The sequence below is a fragment of the Uloborus diversus genome, chromosome 9, assembly GCF_026930045.1.
Source record: "Uloborus diversus isolate 005 chromosome 9, Udiv.v.3.1, whole genome shotgun sequence".
Lineage (NCBI taxonomy): Eukaryota > Metazoa > Arthropoda > Arachnida > Araneae > Uloboridae > Uloborus > Uloborus diversus.
Window position 1 is genome coordinate 145,301,968 of NC_072739.1, and position 17,073 is coordinate 145,319,040.

Here is a 17,073-nt window from a genome sequence, read left to right on the forward strand (position 1 = left end):
TTAGCCCGCTTTCCTCCAATAATACTGTTGCAGCATTAGCGGCAGAGCGATTGTACACTTCGGCCAAACCATTCATCTCTGGACTGAAAATATTGGTTAACTCATATTTTATACCGTTATCCAAACAATAATTGTCAAAAACTTTATTTACGAATTCACCCCCGTTGTCAGTTCTAACAGCTTTTACTTTAAGATTTAAAAATCTTTCAGCACGCTTTATGTGCCTTATGAAAATTTCTGGTCCTTTGCTCTTTTCACTAATTGGATACAAAGAAGATTTACGTGAAAAATCATCAATGATTGATAAATAAAAACGTTCCCCCTTATTTCCCTTAACATTACATGGACCCCACACATCAGCATGAAGTAATTCAAGGGGACACTTGGACCGTATTTTACCTATTGGTTTAAATGAAACACGTTTAAATTTACCAATTTTACAATTTTCACAATCTATTTTTACATTTTTGAATTTAGGCAGGCCATGGACACACTCAAATTCACCGCTCTTTCTAATACTATCGGTGTTAATATGTGCCAGCCTTCTATGCCACAATTCTAATTTTTCTACATTAGAGCATTCAATTTTCTCATTTTCGAAATGATCATTACTTTTATTTGGTTTTATACTTTCTTGATACGATTTATTATACAAAATTTGAGGTTTTACAAAATAAATGCCATTTCTTAAAATTGCTCTAAATATAAATCCATTTCGACCAGATATCGCCACGGAGCCGTTTCCCCCTTCAAATTTAGCACCCCCCTTATCGAATTTAGTATCCGATAACAAATTTTGACGCAGATTAGGAGAGTACATTACATCTTTTAAAACAATGATAGTATCATCAAACTTTAATTTCACAGTTCCCATCCCCAAAATGGGGAAAGTTTCATTTCTAACAGCTACAGCCATTTCTTTGTTTTGCAATGGTTTAAAGTCCTCAAAAGCACTACGAATGTTGACGAAATGATGGGTGGAACCAGTGTCGAAAATAAATTCATCTGGGTCTTCTGATACTTCATTTAGATGTACTTTGGAAATGAAAAAGTTCTGGTACTTACACGCTTCCTTTTCCACTGATGGGGAACTGCACCTTGCAGTTTTCTTGCTCGCCTTCCTCTTATTCCGGATTGGTGATCTTGAGTTTCTGTTTCTTTGTTCGAGGTCCTTGTCAACACTTTTATTTTTACACATATCCCTCTTATGGCCGGGTTTATTACAATTAAAGCAAACTAGTTTCCCTTTTACTCCTTTCTTGTCAAAATTACCCGGTTTCTTTACAAAGTTAGCCCTGCCGATAATTTTATCATCCTCATCTTTTAGTCGAATTCGCGATTCCTCGGCAATAAGTTCGCTGACTACTTTATTAAATGTGAATTCCTGTGCAGTAGTTCTAAGAATAACTTGCCAAATATTGTCGAATTCTGAGGGCAAATGACGCAAAATTTGAAAAATCAAATAATTTTCAGAGAAATTCACGTCTATAGCCTTAATTCTTTCGAAAATTTGCCGAGTACGGGCAGCGAAAAGATTTATCGACTCTTCCTCTTTTATACCACATTGGGATAACTCTGAAAACAATGTCATATGCTGACAACGATTGTCAGGAAAGAAGTGATCTTTCAAAGCCTTCCAGGCATCGGCCACGTTGACCTGATTTTCGATTATCTTTTTGAAATTTTTCTCCAAATTTAAATAAATTATGGATAGGGCCACATCTTGTCGATTTTGAAAATTACGAATCTCTTGCTCAGTAGCCTTTTTTTCATCATTAGAAAAAGGTTCCTTTTCAATGCCATTTACAATACTCCACAGACCTCGTTCCATTAGGACAAATTTAATATCCGATGACCAACTCACATCAGACCTTAATTTTTCGATAGGAACACTCTGGGATGCCATGATTGATAAGAACACGAAAAACGCCAAAAATATAAAAAAAAACCTAATTTCAAAGAAACAACCAACAAAATCTCAAAACATCCCCGAAAAAAAACCTAAATAGTGCAACTGTTACAGCTTCCCCCCTGTAACAAGTCCAGATCTTCCGCTGAATTTAGCAGCCACTATTCTGCCTAACACCAAACCAACTATATCCCCCCCATAAAATGCAAAAGAAACGTCTGAGAAAAGTTTACACTACACATGGCTTAAAGATTCGATACAAATTTCCAAAAAGTAAAAGAAAAACTTCTATTTTCACAGTTTTCATTCAACGCCGATGCAGGGAAAACAAATTGAAAAGATTTCCAAACACTTGTCATCTACCGATTCAGCAAAAAGACAAGTTAGTTACAACATTCCATTTCATCACAAAAACACGAAGTCTAATACTCTACTCTGCTGACAATTCGAAAACATCTTAATACATTTCTATAACTTATGATACTGAACACGTAATTATTATGATACAATTGGGTAGGGCTGGGCCCATAACCCTTATGATAACTTACTATGTTTAAACGAAAAGCCGAAAGGCTAAATTCCGTAAGTCAGTCAACAATGTTACATGCTTATACAAGCAGAGATAATACCACACAGTGGAAGGTGCAGAATTAAATGTTAATGTGAAGAAATGAACATTGGAAACTTGTTTTAAATCTTACCAAAACTTTATTGGTCCATAGAAACTAAAATAAATAAACTAACAAAATATGTTTTTAAGAATAAACCCTGGCCATAAGTGGAGGCGGAGTTCACAACTCCCCAACACCTACCGGACCTAACTCACAAGAAGCTGACAAACACAAAAGAAGAGAGAGAGAACGATTGAAATCTTTCACTATTTATACTTGCCTCATTTGCATATAATTGGGCATCAAAGGATGCCAACCTAAAACTGAAACTTTACACGTGCCCGAAAGAGTTGAGAAGTTAATCTAATTTAAATAAAGTAAATTTTATATTACATTACATTAGGAATGAGAACGCGGATAAATATCGTTTACCGATGTCTATCATATTGTTCTCATTTGACTGTTTTTGATGTCACACACGCCTACACACTCATGCCTGCGCACAGACACAAACACACACTCCTACACACACGTGCCTGCACACAGACACAAACACATATGCCTACATACACACACACGAATGCCTACATACACAGCACTGCATAAACAACACGCACACACATGCATACATACACTCATACACGCACCCACATACATGCGTCTACACAAACACACACGCGCATTCATACACACACACGCTCGTGATTGCGAAAAACATGCTTTGAATTCAAGATGCCAAAAATTCAAATTAATATATTTTTCTTTTTTTTTTTTTTAATTTTAATTCAACCAGGGTGTACTTAATATGCCTCTCTTCCCATGGTATATGGAGTGAGAGTGTATAATTTAAATCAAATACCGTTGGTTCTGTTCATGGCGAATTTACGACTATAACATAATAGATTCAATTCCTATTCCCGTTTTACTGGACATTATTTAAGGGGGGAAACCAGTTTAGGAGGCCGAAATTTTAGTGTTTTTTGCGTATTTTTTTAACAAAAGAAACGATCAGAATTTGTTCCAACTTTTTCAAGTCATTTCTACCAGAAACTGCTGTTGCCATTAGAGCTTGTTGCTGGTGGGCAACAAGCTCTAACCAAAGCCACGATTTTTATCTCTAATCATTAAAATTTTTCTTTCTCGTAAACAACATATTTCCTTAGAATATGAACCTAATTGTGACCAAAAAAGTTGAAAACTGCATGTTTTTGAAGTGTTTGATTACAATGTCATGTTTTTCTACCATTTTTCTCTTCACATTTTTTTGCATTAAAAAAACTTTTTTTATTAATAGTACCATCCCAGAGTTTGGTTCATACAGATTTGAATTGAATAAAGAATATTCCCACAAATTTTCAGAATGATTGGTGAATAATTCTTCGAACTAGAGTGCCTGCTAGTTGAAAAAAAGTTGAACCCACCAGAGTTGAGAAAGACACATTTGAAAAAAATGAATTTTTTTGGAATGCTGTGAACATTTTGAATCTCCCGTAACTGAAGTGTTTATAGTATCTGAACTAATCGTAATTTTTCTATGAAATTTCGGCAACATATTCTGGAATAGTTTTACTCGCAATTCATGGCATAAATAAGTGGATTTTTTGACCTATCTAAACTGGTTAACTTTTTTACCCTTAACTTTTTTTATGAAGAAATTATGGCTTAAATGGAATTTTATTTGGTCCTTTCAACTTCATTATAAATTGTCACTTAAATTTTTTAGCTTTTAAATCACAAAATGAAAAATAGTTCACAAATTATTTTAAGTTGTTTTTTAAATCTTCTTTTACGACTAGGAAGTGGAGGGTTAGGGAATTAATGCTCTGTTCGTTCTTTTTAAGTAAACTTTTTATATACAGTTTAACCCTGATACAGCAAACTGTTTATCTTCCTTCTTTTTTTAGTATTTCAAAAAGATTTACAATCGTGAAAAGTATTCCAAGATACTGAAATAAACAGTTTAAGATACTCTTAATTTTTCAATATTTGAAATTTTTAGAAATCAGAATGTTTTTATTTTGCTTTTAAATTATGTAGACATTTTCTGTGCATTGCACAGGGCCTGATTACCGCACAGGCCTACTAGACCGGGGCCTGTGGCCCCCTCCTCCTAAGGGGCCCCGAATTACTTAAGGATTTTACATAGCATTACAACTATACAAAAAATACACACATTTTTAAAATAATAGCCTTTGGGGAGCCTCCAAATTATTGTGGGCCTTGGTGGGCCTCACTTTTAGTTAGTCGGGCCCTGCAAGAATGATACAAGAATGATGCTATTTCATAATATCAAAAGTTATATTATGTTCATTCTTGCTATGAAATGTTTTCTTTTGCTTATAGAACTGCTCGTCATGGAAGTTTAGAATTGGATGGAGCTCATCAAATGTTTGGAGAGTCCCAAGGAATGTTACAGATGCTAAATGCGGATGGTGACATTTATATCGGTAACTATGAATATCTTATGAAACTTACAGCAAAACACTAAAATGATGTACAATGAAGTTCACGAACTTATTGGAATATCCCATTTTCCACGAAAAGTTACTCTGATAAGAGGAATATTTAGTTTTTCAGGTTCAAGTTTACTAGCACTCAATGTTTCAAGCTACAGTTAAACTAAGAATGAATTAAACATTACCAAAATCATTGCCATATTTATTTAAGAAACAATATAATACTGAAAAGTTGGTCTCCAAAGTGGCATTTGTAACAGCAACAAGGTATTGATGTAAAATAACTGTAATGCATGCTTACATAAGTTACACTTTAAAAGTTGAATTCACAAGTTGTGATCTTTTTAAAAAATAGTGGCTTTGAATACTGCTTCACTTTTTCAGTTAATACCACCATTTGTGTACAGTGCGATACCTTTATAATGCTAACTTATAAAATACGCTTCTCCTTAAAAGTGAAAAAAAAAGTACTTTATTTTGCCTTGAATCAGAAAAATTCTTTGAAAATTAAATTTTGGACCAGTTTTACATCTTTCCATCTTAATTCAAAGCTTTCTAATGATACTTAGCTTTCATAGTAAAAAAAACCAAATTGATCTTGAAAATGCAACAGCTGTTATGCAAACCATGAAGCTGAAAAGCTGCAGATAATCAGAAGGCATCTGCAGATGCCTTCTTTCGATTATGAAAGATATTTATTGCTGAATGATAATATATGTATTAAATTACATAGTTTGAGCTTTAATATGCAGTGTACTAAAAACTCATTCTAATGTGTAAATATACTGATAATATTCTGAATATTATTTTCTTAACTTGTGAGTTGATCTATATCAGGGGTTCTCAACCTTTCATACTCTGCACGCTCTTTTGAACACTGATGTTTGCTTCTGTATCCCCCAACCCCCACCCCACCCCCAACATACATAAACGAATTTATGTTGATGAAAGAGGGGGGAAGGTGTAATTAGCGGCTCTGATTACCTAAATGACGACCCTGTGGCTTAGTGCCTTCCCTCCCCCCTAGAGGCAAAAGTCTAACTCCTCTACTTTTAATAGCTGGATATTTTGACTTATTGCCTGCTAATGCTGCAGATACAGATTCACAGCACTATGAGGATAAAATGCACTAAAATCTTCAAAATGGCATTAATTTCAAATATATTTGTATATGACCTCAAAATTGAGTAAATAACAGTTTTATTTTCTGAATTTATATTTGTAATACATTTACACGAACTTGAAAATTCTTCTGGGCCCCCCAGGTTCAGGACCCCTGATCTACATGATGCCAAAACCTATATAAAGTAAAACCTCTGGTTTTAAGGTGTGTGTTATAACGTCTTTTACTTTACAGTGGTCCAACAAGATCAGCAGCACATTTTTATTAAACTTTGTTCTTTCCTCAGGTGGGGTTCCAAACCACAAACTTATGACAGCTGGAAGGTATCCTCAAGGACTCATTGGCTGTTTATGGGAACTAAGAATAGAAGATTCTGGACCTATTAATTTATTTAATGAAGCAAAAACTGGAGTTAATGTTCAGGATTGTGAAATGTAAGTTAAGAGTTAGTAGTTAATTTAAAGTTGTGATCATATACCTGTTATATACCTGATAAAATATTATTTTTTACAATTTTTTGAATAATCTTTTTTTGATAAAAAGAAAAAACTTTTTGAAACTTTAAATAAGAAGCTGCAATGAACAAGGGGTGTGCACAAATGCTTTTTCGAGAAATTCTTTGTTTTATTAGTTTATCAACTGCTTTTTACTTCATATTAAGCAAAACTTTTTTTTAATAATTATAATAATTTTAAAAAAAATGATGCATCAAGTTCAAAAATGTATGGTTTTTTCTTGTTAAACGTTATTTTAAAACTTAACCATTTTAGGTAAATTTAAATTGTTAATAATCTTATAATATATGAATATCAGTACCAATAAAAATTTAAGTCTATACATTAAAAAATATATATATATATATATATATATATATATATATATATATATATATATACAGTGAAACCCCTCTATTATGGACACTAACGGGACAAACTTTTTTGTCCGTAAGAGAGGGGTGTCCGCTTTACTGAGGTTTTTTTAATTTAATTAACTTTAGTTATTTGTTTATGTTTTTTGAAATCTTAAATGAAATATGTGTGAATTCTACTCTTTCATATGCATAGATTTTTTTTAATTTACTAGTTTTTACCAACATATACATAATAAACAATTATTTTATCAGGTTAAATTCAAATATTACAATTTTGCACACTCAAAGAGATTTAAATAACAGGTTCGCATAAAAATTACATACCTAATTTGTACTTTTAAAAAATTGTTCGATTGATGTCTGTTGATATGTTTTGATCGATGAAAGTCTTTCATTTTCGAAATGTATCTTAAGTTCTTGTACCAAGTCTAGTCCTTTAGGATCGTTGTGTTTAATTGAAAATTCCCTGAGTCCATCTAATACGCTTAACGCTTCGTTAACATTTTTAATTGTTTTAACGTCTTCTTTTACGGACAGTTCATCTTCATCGTCATCCTCAACTGTATGATCTTCGTTAATTTCGTGCACTATGCTTGCAATTTCTGTTTCGCTTTCTTCAGTGAAAACTTGGTCGTCGATGGGAGCATAGTCTTCAGCGGTCACATTTGTGAACCCTGCTTGTTGCATTAACGACTGCAAATCGGATCCATCATTGTCACAATCAACTTCGTTGTCAATTTCCTCTGTGGCAGATCCTTTTTTGAATCCAACGCGATTAAAGCAACTTACTATTGTTTCTTTTTTAACTTCCTTCCATGCGTGCTTAACCCAGCTGATTGCATCTAACACATCAATTGTTTTGGACAATTCGCTACTTGTTTTAGTTTCTTCCATTTTATTGATTAAATGCTTCATAACTAGTTGTCTGTATTGAATTTTAAATGCTTGAATTATCCCAGCATCCATAGGTTGGCATTTCGATGTTGTGTTTGCTGGCAAGAAGACTATTTCTATATTTTTCAAGTGAAAGTCTTTGGGATGGGAGGGCGCGTTGTCCATAAAAATAACAATATGCCTTTTTTCTCTCCCCAACTTCTTATCAAAAGTTACAAGCCAATCAGATATGACACTGGTTGTCATCCACACTCTTCTATTTGAATACCAGTCTACAGGTAATTTTTTTATATCCAGTCCTTTAAAACGCCGAGGTCTGGCTGCTTTTCCGATGACAACTGGTTTTAATTTTGTACCATCCATGCTGGCACCCAACAAAACTGTTAAGCGTTCTTTGGAGATTTTGCCACCAGAGCAGTTTTCTTTCCGTAAAGTTAAGGTTTTATCTGGCAGAGTTCTATAAAACAAACCGGTCTCATCAATGTTATAAATGTTACATGGCTCGTAATTTTCAATCAAACTAGGCACTTTCTCAAACCATTTCTCGCAAACGTCAGCATCCACATCCATGGATTCACCACATATTTTTTTAAAAACGATATCATGTCTCGTTCGAAAACGATCTAACCATCCATTGGAAGCTTTGAAATTTTCTATACCCATTTCAGTAGCTGCTTCTTTCGCCTTTTCTTGTAAAATAGGGCCAGAAATCGGAATATTTTTGCTTCTTGCGGACACAAACCATTTAAACACAATTTCATCCACTGCAAGGGCATTACTTTTAGGAAAATCTTTTTTCTTCTCTTGGTTTCCATTTATGAACCATTCTTTCTTAAACTTCTCTTTTCCTTTTAATATACAGCAAATTTGTGTGCGTCCCACACCAAACTTTTCAGCAATGTTCCGTATTCCAATTTTATTTTTTTCTGCGAAATCTATAACTTCAATTTTTTCTTTAAGAGAAAGAGTACGACGCTGACGATGAGTATTCAGAGCCATTTCAATGAGAACGATGAAACAACTGAATGCTTTTACCCTTAAGTTTACTTTATGATATTGCATTGGCTTTACTTTTACTCTCTATAAAATATTTTTGTTAGATGGTGCGTCAACTCGGCTCCACTTAGACACAACACGCCTGCTTGTTAGTCATCTGAAAAGGAACAAGGCAACGGGGGAGGGTGGGGGTATACAGACAGAAACTTGCAGAATAATCATTTTCTCTTTTCTTTTCTTTTATTTTTGACGATTTGATGGATTTGATGATGTTTTTTGGAATGAAAAATGCATTTCGGTGTCAAGCTGAAAATTTTTTGCTACGCAGTAGATGCAAAGTAAAATTGCAAAGAAATATTTTTTTTAATCTCCGTATAAGCTGGTCGACTTTGCATTAAATGAAGCCTTTCAATGGAGTAGCTATTTAATTCTCAAGTTTTAAATACTGTCCGCAAAAAAGGATATATCAATGTAAATGACTTCGAAAAGGGTGTCCGTGTCCGTATTTGAGGGTGTCCGTATGAGAGAGGTTCCTTATACATTAGGTTTAATGTCTCTCTGCCGGGGAATTAAAAACTGTCCGCATAAGAGGGGTGTCCGCATTAAAGGGGTGTCCGTTAGGAGGGGTTTCACTGTATATATATATATATATATATATATATATATATATATATATATATATATATATATATATATATAGTAAAGATTATATTGCCTCTATTTTCACCAAAAAAATTGTTTTGAATTATTACAATCACTTTACTTTAAACAATATTAAATGAGTTATGTAGTTAGTAAGTATTCATTTAGAGTAAACATGCCCGATTAGTAGAATCTGAATTACTAATTAATGAAATCTGATTGAAATATCACCAATTACTTGAATCAAATGAAACACACCTCACTGCTTAATGCAGTCAACATTGGCAATTAAAGGAGTTAAAAATAATCATCTTTGCTTACTGGAATCAAGTTCCTCTAATAACAAAAGAAAAAGGGAAAAAATGCTTAATGAAATTAATTTTGCCTGTAATTAGTAACCAATCAAAGGTATATTGGTTCTTGGTTACAAAAAGATAATCTGTTGACCACATCAGATATTTTGAAATTTAACTACAGTAAACTCCATTTGAAAGTAAACACACACCCCACAGTACTGTATAACAGAGTGGCTTTGCCCACTGGGGTGACTTTGCCCGATTTTAATTCAAAGTTTCTCCTCTGTATCGCCTGTTATATTTTCCTGTTTCTCTTATAGTAAGGAAGAAGTAACGTTTTCATTTTTTTTTTCAAAACCATACACACTAGGTATAATCCCTGTGGGCAATTTCACCCTGACTTTTGCAAGAAATTTTGGGTCACTTTGCCCATTTGATCCATGCAAAAATGTATCCTTATTTGAAAATGTATGAATGAATGATTTAGTATTAATATGTGTTAGTGTTATTATTTGTTTCAAACAATCTTAGCAAAATGCCACACACATATAAAGGGAAACTAAGGTACTGATAATTTGTCTCATACACAAATGCTGTGCTCCTCAAGGCAGTTTGTGATGTTGTTGAGTTGGGGTTGTCGATTTGGCAAGGTTGTCTATCTGGCTGAAAAGCATGAGATTCTCCAAATAACTTTAGGGGAATCTCTAGGTAAAAACATTAAACAACCTGGGGAGAAAACATGTCTATGAGTGCCAGATTAAAACGAAATAATCAAACATTTTGGTGTTGGCTGATTAGCACGTTCCTCTGTCATGAATGGATATAAGGATCGTTGCTAAAGATTTCTGGTCTCAAGCTAGCAGAGTGTGTGTGCAGTTTAAGAATAATCTTCCGATGGTAGATTGATTTAAGTCATTTTTGAATCGTCCTAAAAAGAGCTCCCATCAAGGAAATGTCAAAATATGTTCCAATCAAGAGCTGAATGGAGGTCCTGAATCTATATCTTCTTATTTTGATCATTAGTATGAATCCTTTCTTTCCGTTCCACCCGAAAACATCCTGAACTACGATGAAACTAATCTCAGTGATGACCTGGGTTCCAAATTAATGATGTTTCAACGCTGAGTAAAGTATCCCGAAAGCAGTATGAATAGCTCCAAAGGAAGTATCCCTCTAATCTTTGCTAATACTATTGCTGGTAAACTTCTACCTTGCTTTGTTGTTACAGAATATTTTTACATGCAATACCAGTTCTTTTTTTCCGGATTTTCCTGTACATTTCAATGTTTATATTCATTTCCTTTGCATCCCTTTGTTCAATAAATTCTTTTAATTCATAGGCAGTGTGGTTTTATTAACCCCTGATAAAGTTGACTTTGCCCAACAAAATATTTGAAAGCATTTTCCTGTGAAAGTGGGCAAAGTCTATCCTTTTAACAGGTTGACTTTGCCCACCCAGATTTTCCTTTTTTGAAAATATGTCAAATGAGTCAAAATTGAAATGCATTAGTAATCCTGATTCCTTTTGCTTTCTCCCAAACCACAAAAATTTTTCTTAATTCAAATATTCTTGCAGCAAATGAAAAAAAAATTGACTCTAAACTTGAAAATTGGGCAATGTCACCCCAGTTTGCGGTACTGCCGTAGGCAGGTAAAGGGCAGTAACAGCAAATTTTTCATGTTTTTGTATTTTTGCCATCTATTGTACGTTAGCAATACTGTACAAACTTGCTTATTAGGTTTCCACTAAAAAAAACCCGCCCAAAAAAAATGAAATTTTCCAAATTAATTTGAATTTGGAATTCAAAATATGTTTTTGCAATCACAAGTTGCTACAGGACCCTACACATTAGTTACTACCCCACTCACTTGTTACAAGAAATGGCTCCTGTCCCCCCCCCCCCAAGCCTGCCCCTCTTCTTGGGTGGTTACATGTGTATAGTTGTGTGTGAGTGTGTATGTGTGTAAGGGTGCATATGTGTGTGAGTGTGTATGTGTGTAAGGGTGCGTATGTGTGTGAGTGTGTATGTGTGTGAGTGTGTATGTGTGTGAGTGTGTGTGTGTGTATGAGTATGCGTGTGTCTAGGACATGGACGCCAACCAGGAGAATCGCCTACCCAGGAGTCGCGCCTGCAGAAGACGGTAGGGTTGAAAAAGGAACCACAACATCATGGACAGTCAAATGAAAACAATTAGCAATCGTGATTGCTCAAAAAAAAAAAAATGTCTTCATTCCAACATTTCCCTATTGTTGTTATTGAATCCAAAGCACATTTCTTCAAATATCTCGAAAACTCATTTCTTCAGATACAGCCATTTACCTACCCACGACAGAGTAAACCTTGAAACATAACTTCCTCACTTCCTTAATCTACTAGACTCTAGTTTGAGCATAAATGTTAGTGTTTTGAGCATTATTTTTAAAACTAAACATTAAACAGCTTTTCAATGTTGAAAAAAATAAATACTATTGAAACATTCTTGGGTTTGATATGCATACCGTGTACCAAAAAGTGAAAAAACACTTTTTCTCTAACAAAACTTCAATCAAAAAGTGCGTTTTTCATTGAAGTGCCTTTTTTATCTGAAAGTGTTATTTTGGTCTGAGTGTACATTATTACCCAATTCTGAATATTAAAATGTATACCATAGTTAATGTGGCAGTAAATGTAACCTACTTGTTGCAATTTACTTCAGCACTACTTATTTATCAATGTCAGATGTTCAATTTTTTTTATTTAACATATACATACTCGCCAACCCTACTGTTTTTAACGGGATACTCCCGTTTTTTGCTTCCATCTCCTGATTTCCCGTTTTTTACGACTTTCTCCCGTTTTTTGAGCTTTTCAGTCAGTCAATCATTCAAAAAGTTCTTCTTAATAGATAGCACCCTTTTCTAGTCTACCAATGTCAGAGAATAAGAATTTTTCCAACTAATAACTAATTTAGTAAAAATTAATTTTTTGGAAGCTTTCCACATTGCATGTTCAACGGAGCACTTGCTTTGCCGAAAATTGCAGCAGATTTCAATCCTTTTGCATCTTGAAAATATTTCAATGATTTTGAAAGTTTGAAGTTATTTCAACATGTGCTACCCTATACCTACTTATTTTATATTTTAATTTCATTTTATATTGATTTTTTTCCGGATTTCAGTAATTAAATTTTTGTAGCTACTTTTTTGGTAGATACTGGGAAATGTACGAAACTTTAAGCAAATTCACTTCTTATTATTTGGTTTTTCCTTTGCAGTATATTTTTCTTGCTGCTACCAATTAGCTTACATCTGCGAGAAATCCCCATTTTACTTTAAATTTAGTATTTATGTTATTTAAAAGCATAATTTGATTATTCTGTTGGAGATATATCGCTGGTCTATGTATCTCTAGTAGAATCTCCTGTTTTTTTTCCTCTTCGAAGGTTGGCAAGTATGCATATATCGTGTAAGCTTTTTTATCAAAGTACTTTGCACACTATCTTATGCTGTTTTTGACCTTTGCATTTTCTGTTTCAGTGACGAAGCTAGTGGAGAAGATTTCGAAAATTTTATACAGAAATAACTCTAACCTCACCTAGCCATCTAAATGCCATAATGAACTGCTACTGACTTTTGAAAACTTTGTTCAGAAAGAATAGGGAACATTTAGTGGCTAGTTCTCTCTTCAAGTGAAGAGAAGTATCGGCATCCAACTCATTTCTGCAATTGACGCTTAGATTAACACATGAGGACCATTTTAAGCTCTACAGATGGAAATTGTCCATTCAGCAAAGTTTCAAACTCTATTTCACAACTGTTTCTATGGGACTATTGATTTTTATTTATATTAAGTTTTTGAACTAATGCACAGATATCTGTTCTGATGAGAGGAGTAATACTCTGTTTTTTTTTAATAATGTTACGTTAAATGTTTGCCAGAAGAGATTTTTGAGATTTTCCAGTTTCTATATTGATCTTATCATTTGTAATGCACAGCCTTGATTTCAGATGCATTTTACAAGTATTATTGTTTTGATTTTTTTCCCTGGTTATTTTTAGACCTTCACTGCCATGTGTTTTCCTTATACTGAAATCAGTTGTGTTGTCTATTTTCGTCACATTGACATGGTGCTATGAGCAACTTTTTTTTTTTATATTTCAGTTGCGAAGTGACTCACTATATCTTGCCAGCATCAACATGTTGTAAATCGGTTTTCATTTAATTGTTGTACGAAATGAGATTTCATCCCAGTGATTTTTTTTTTTTAATTTTGTTTTTGCTTCTGAATGAGTAGCAAAATGTTAACAATTCTTCCCTTAATTGTTTTGAAATGCTCCACTCTTCATTGATTTATGTAGGTGAGTGTGGAAATCTTGATGTTACATTGTGAATATTTTATTTAAAAGGTCTGAAATAAAGTTAAATTTATTTAAGCTACTGTTTCTTTTTCACACCAGAGACTTGAAACATGAAGACCATTAAGAAAGAAATGAAGCGTGTGTGTGTTGAAAGCTTTCAATTAGCCAATCAGTACTGTAATTTTTAAGGTTATGTTTTTGAAAGAAGTGCATATTAAGGAAATAGCTGTACTAAACACTTATGCAGCCATATAGCTTGAAAACCCAATTTTTATCTGTATTTGTTCATAAGTGCACATTTGCAAACAAAATGCAATAAGCCAGCTTATGGCATCTAGTTGGGAATTCAGTTTAAATATGTTTACATTGCAGCTTATAGGCCAATACCTCCTCTGAGATATGAAATTACCCTGCTTTCCAACAGGAAAAGAATAGGAAAGAAATTCTAACCAGTCTTCTGTTTTTTTTTTCTCCATACAATGTGAAATTTTCTGAGGAGGCGTCTACAACTGATGTTGAAGGAGGATAACAAAAAGTGACATCTCACATTTTTTCCAACAACATTCTTGTAAAAAACAGTGTGGCATGTCACAAGGGAAGGGCAGGGGGTAAAGTGAAGTGTGATGCTTTGTGGCAAAGAGGGGGGGGGGGGGCAGATTTACTAAAAAAAATATTTTTTATTCAGATATTTATGGACGGTCTTTTATCAGTTAAAAATACCTGCTATGAGCTGGAGTTTTGGTCAGTGTAAAAGAGCCAAGAAAGTAAATTTTTTGTCCTGTATTAGTAGTCAGGACTGGAACAATATTTTTTAATTTTTTAGCCATAGAAGGTAAATGTTTTACCAGACATAACTTGTTGAACTATTTTCCAACTCTTGGCAGAAAATTTCAAATGCAACAAATCAGTTTTAAGTGCACCAAAATAGAAATGTTCAGCTGGGCCTGATTACTGAATATGCCAAGTCAGCTGTGGACCCTTAATGACTTAAATTGCAATGTTTGATTACATGGGGGGGGGGGGGGCAATAAAAATGTTACGCCAAGTGTCATCTGATATCTTAATCAGGCCCTGATGCTCATAGCATTTGAATCTAGTACATTTACACTGTACCACCTTTGTTGAATTTAACATTTGGGGGCCAGTCGCTATATATATTTTGGCCGCAATTTTATTTTTCAAATAGGTGTTTTCAGAAATAGTTCTTATTTATGATTAAAGTGAAAAAACAATGTAAATAAAGCACAAATTTTGAAGAAAATACAGCATAAAGCTATTTCAAGGCTACAATGGAGCCTGTTCATCAGTGCAAAAAGCTCATCAACACAACCGAAAGACTCGAGAGAACTCTATTTATTAGAGAAAGAACTATTATTTATTAATAGTTAATCTCATTACTAATCTCCATTGATGAAGACATCTTGTACTCATATGAAAAGGCTTTAAGTGAGTTTGTCTTTATAAAAGTTCGTTTTACAATTATATATCCAAAGACAATCAGTTTAACAAGATTTGTCAAAAGGTTTGAAAAAGCATTTGTTATTATATTATTAACAATTTCAGTTATGAAAAATTGTTCTTATAAAACTTCTGTCATTTGCACTCCGCTTTCAAGATGGTGCTTTGTAGTGCAGGTTGATGGGCAAGATAGTAATGTAACAATGGTCGCAATTGACTATTGATTACAGATGAACTGAACTAAGTAAAATAATTTGTTTCACATGCTTTTTGGAAGCTAACTAGCAGTGGTGCAGCGAGGGGAGAGGGGGGGGGGTGAAAAGACTCCCCAGAGCAATTGGTTTTAACATAAGTGCAAATTCTGAAACAGTAATTTATGCATAAGAAAGTGCTGTTTTGATCAAAAGACCTCCTTCAGAAGGTATTTTTGATCAAAAAATCCCTTTCAGAAGGTATTTTTGATTTTAAATAAAAAACCTTCCAGTAGGTATTTTTGATTTAAAAAAAAAAACCCTCCAAAAGGTATTTTTCATCAAACCCCCCCCCCCCTTCCAGAAAGTGTTTTTGATCAAAAAACCCCTCCAGAAGTCATTTCTGGCTGCGCTAGCGCTAATTAGTAAGACAAAATTGTTAGAAATGACCCAAATTTCCAACATCTCTTCAACCTACACTTATGACCAAAAAATTAGAGATATCCCCTGTGCGATAGTAAACCAATTCGCCAGTGACCTAAAGTGATGGCAGGACGAAAAGGTAGATATGCAGTGGCTCCCAAAAGTTTGTACACCTACGACTTTTGATCAAATAGGCCCCTATCCATTGATTAGAATTAATATTTTGGAATAGGTATTCAATTATAAGATCTATGATCATTTTTTATAACATAGCTACATGAAAAATTTTAACAAAATATTAAAACTTAATTTTAAAAAAATCAAAAACCAAAAAGTGCCGAAAATTTTATTGCACAAAAGTCTTAGTACACTTTAGAAAATGTCTATATATTTACAGTAAAACCCTGTCTACAACGATACTGTTGGGACCTAAAAAAATATCGTAATAGACAGGTTATCTTTATAGACAGTTTGATTATTCATGCTGACATTTTGCTCTGACCAAAAAAAAAAAAAAAAATTTGTTATAGATAGGTTATCGTTATAGACAGTATCGTTATACACAGGTTTCACTGTATTGAATAATCCAACTTTTTATTTAGTCACTAGCCGCCTGCGGCGACCAGCTGGTCCGCCTTTTTACGCCATTCGCCTTTTTGTGCCAGAGTTGCCGCCTTCGGCGACTGCTTAGACAATTTAGCGACGGTATTAATCAATGTTTTTCTCTTTTTTCTCAATATTATCATTCGCCTTTTTACACCGATGTTGCCGCCTTCGGCGGCTGCTTAAACAAATTTCGTGGCGGTATCAATCAATCTATATCTATGTATATCATTAGTAGTTTGAATAAAATATTTTCTAGAT

General features: G+C 33.8%; 1 protein-coding gene across 1 annotated transcript in view; it reads left to right on the top strand.

The window, feature by feature from the left end:
* LOC129230548 (basement membrane-specific heparan sulfate proteoglycan core protein-like) overlaps positions 1-14,210 on the top strand; it is a 410,163-nt gene extending 395,953 nt beyond the window's left edge. Inside the window, exons 92-94 of the mRNA XM_054864952.1 lie at positions 4,864-4,967; positions 6,386-6,533; positions 13,316-14,210. Coding sequence (XP_054720927.1) covers positions 4,864-4,967; positions 6,386-6,533; positions 13,316-13,361 — 298 coding nt within the window. The 3' untranslated portion in view covers positions 13,362-14,210. The remainder of the gene's footprint in view (positions 1-4,863; positions 4,968-6,385; positions 6,534-13,315) is intronic.
* The last annotated feature ends 2,863 nt before the right edge of the window (positions 14,211-17,073 follow it).